Source organism: Malus domestica, chromosome 01 (assembly GCF_042453785.1).
Source record: "Malus domestica chromosome 01, GDT2T_hap1".
NCBI classification, from domain to species: domain Eukaryota; kingdom Viridiplantae; phylum Streptophyta; class Magnoliopsida; order Rosales; family Rosaceae; genus Malus; species Malus domestica.
Window position 1 is genome coordinate 24,695,878 of NC_091661.1, and position 2,779 is coordinate 24,698,656.

At 46.6% G+C, this 2,779-nt stretch overlaps 1 protein-coding gene across 1 annotated transcript; it reads left to right on the plus strand.

Annotated features, from left to right (window-relative positions):
• The first annotated feature begins 323 nt into the window (after window positions 1-323).
• LOC103435436 (protein phosphatase 2C 37) lies at window positions 324-2,478 on the plus strand. The gene is made up of 3 exons (XM_008373834.4): window positions 324-1,003; window positions 1,127-1,441; window positions 1,653-2,478. Exons 1-3 carry the CDS (start codon window positions 494-496, stop codon window positions 2,118-2,120), a joined length of 1,293 nt encoding a protein of 430 aa, XP_008372056.2. The 5' UTR covers window positions 324-493; the 3' UTR covers window positions 2,121-2,478.
• The last annotated feature ends 301 nt before the right edge of the window (window positions 2,479-2,779 follow it).

Here is a 2,779-nt window from a genome sequence, read left to right on the forward strand (position 1 = left end):
CAGACTATAATCCTAAGTAATAATAAACAAATATGTAAATTATAGAAAAAAGAGGGGTCGGTTGTCCAAAAGGCCACATGCGTGTCAAAAAAAAAGGACACCGCCTATACCTACCGTGTCACCCCAAAAGTAGGCCACGTACAATATTGAAAAGGCCAAAGCACGTGTCCAAATCGAGGGATAGTGGAGATGAGATGGACGGTAGATGGGCTCTCTAGTGTTCAGTAGTTCGACGTCATACCAACTGGACAGTGTCCGAACCTGCCCGAGATGGTGATGGGCAAGCTGCCCTTGATTAGGAGTGGTGGCCCCCAGGTGAAATTGTTGCGGGTTGATGAGGTGGCGCCTTTCTCCCTCGTTTATATATAGAGAACTCCAAACCAAGAACTTCGAATATTTCTCTCTTCGTTGTATTTGGAGAACTCCAAGCCAACCTCTTGAGGCGTTGTTTCTTGATCGATTTTGGTTTTGTTCGACTCGATTTTGATTTGCGATGGCTGGAACTTGCTGCGGTGTTGTTGGAGAAAGCGAGGCGTTGACGACGATGACCATGGACGCGAGCCCGAGGAGTTCGCGGCGTAGGAGATTGGGCATGTTGCCGCTTAAGTACATAGCGGAAATGGCCGTGCAGCCCACGGCGGAGAACGGGCGGAAGCGGCAGAAGATCGATCTGTACCGGTCCTTACCGTCTGTACCACAGAAAGCAGCCGAAATCTCCAAAGACGGACTCAAAAAGTCGAAGCTTAACGCAACGGTGCGTTTTATGGAAGACGATGTTGGTGCAAAGAATACACGTGGAGATGTGTCTAAGTCTGTCCATTTGGAAACCGCAGCGGTTCAGGTGCCGGTTCACGACAGTCCCCGGTTCGGTGTGACTTCGGTGTGTGGGAGAAGACGAGACATGGAAGACGCCGTTTCGATTCACCCTTGTTTTTTGCAAAAGAATCCGGAACCCAACGGAAATCACTTCTACGGCGTTTTCGACGGTCATGGCTGCTCTCATGTAAATCCACTAATCCTACTCAATTATCCTAATTAATTTCGTTGTTCGCTTAACCGATTCGATTTGGATTTAATTATTCGGAGTTTAATCTTGCGTCATCTTAATTTGTTTTCTTCCCTATAGGTGGCCTTGAAGTGTAAGGATCGATTGCACGAGATCGTCAAGCAAGAGCTCGAAACGGAAGGGGCATCCGTACAGTGGAAGGACGCCTTGAAGCGAAGCTTCTTGAAGATGGACGAGGAGGTCCAGCAAGGGAACCACGAGGCAGAGAGCCCGAACTGCCGGTGCGAGCTTCAGACTCCGCAGTGCAACGCCGTTGGATCTACGGCGGTCGTGGCCGTCGTCACCCCGGAGAAGATCGTCGTCTCCAATTGCGGTGACTCCCGCGCTGTGCTTTTCCGAAGCGGCGCCGCGGTCCCTCTTTCCTCCGATCATAAGGTGAGCCTTCAGCTCCCTCGCTTTTTCCCGAGAAACAAACATAAACCTCGAAAGAAAATTAAATAATCGGTACTTTATGGAGATCTAAATCTCATACAAATTCAATGAACAGAATATATTTTTTTGGCGCGTGAAGTAATTTGAAACGTTCAATGATTGCGCGTACAAACACGTTAGCTAACGTGCGATTATTTTAATTGTGTATTTGCAGCCGGATCGACCCGACGAGCTCGTTCGGATCGAAGCAGCGGGCGGGCGCGTGATCTACTGGGATGGCGCGAGGGTGCTCGGAGTTCTCGCCATGTCGAGGGCCATCGGCGACAACTACCTGAAGCCGTACGTGATATCGGAGCCGGAGGTGACGGTCACGGATCGTACGGCGGAGGACGAGTGTCTTATCCTTGCCAGCGACGGCCTCTGGGACGTGGTATCGAACGAAACCGCCTGCGGCGTCGTTCGCATGTGCTTGCTCGCGCAGAAGGCGGCGGCTTCACCGGCGGCGGCTTCACCGTCGGCGTCGTCCTGCTGTGACGCGGCGGCGAGGTCAGACAAGGCGTGCTCGGACGCATCCATTTTGTTGACGAAATTGGCCTTGGCGAGGCACAGCAGCGACAATATCAGCGTTGTTGTCGTGGATCTGAGAAGACCGGGGAGGACACCGGGAGGACCTAAATCCTAAATACGAGGTGGTTTCTTTTCGGGTTGACGATTTTATTACTAATCTAGCCCCCGTGTAAGCAGGAAATTACAAGACTAGCTGTCGTTTGTTAATTTTCACTTGTAGGGTTGCACTTAATTTTCTTTTAATTAACTAGTTTAAGGAAAAGAAAATTTAAATTTTCTTTGTAGGTGTGGTTTGGGTTTTTATTATTATTATTTTATTTAGAAGGTTTTGCAATATTCACATGACCGCAGAAGGTTGCGGAAGTGTGTTATTATACGAACTAAATAGAGAATGTAAGTGTATAATATTTTCTTCTTTTACCTTTCAATGTTTTCTTGTTTCTCAAATGCTCAAATGCAATGAGTTTTGCTTAGATGTGTTGTTTTTGAACTTGGGTATGAATGGTTTCATTAAGCAAGGAAACCAAGGCTTGTTAATTGAGATTCGGATGTTAAACGATGAGATTCTTCAATGTATCGGGAACTATAAACGTTGTGACGGGATTTTTCAATGAGGTGGGGATCATGATTTGGTATTTAAATACTTTTAAAAAAAATAATTAATTGCATTACGATGCTGGATTGGATTTTTTTTATTTTAAATATCTAATTATATTATAACGATTGATATACTAGGTCACTCATTAAAAAATTTCTCTATCGTAACATAGGAAG

Excerpts from the sequence above, each read along its gene's own strand:
- LOC103435436 (XM_008373834.4), top strand. The coding sequence starts at position 494 with ATGGCTGGAACTTGCTGCGGTGTTGTTGGAGAAAGCGAGGCGTTGACG. Across the intron at positions 1,004-1,126 it reads ACGGTCATGGCTGCTCTCAT|GTGGCCTTGAAGTGTAAGGA; the intron begins GTAAATCCACTA and ends TCTTCCCTATAG. Across the intron at positions 1,442-1,652 it reads CTCTTTCCTCCGATCATAAG|CCGGATCGACCCGACGAGCT; the intron begins GTGAGCCTTCAG and ends GTGTATTTGCAG.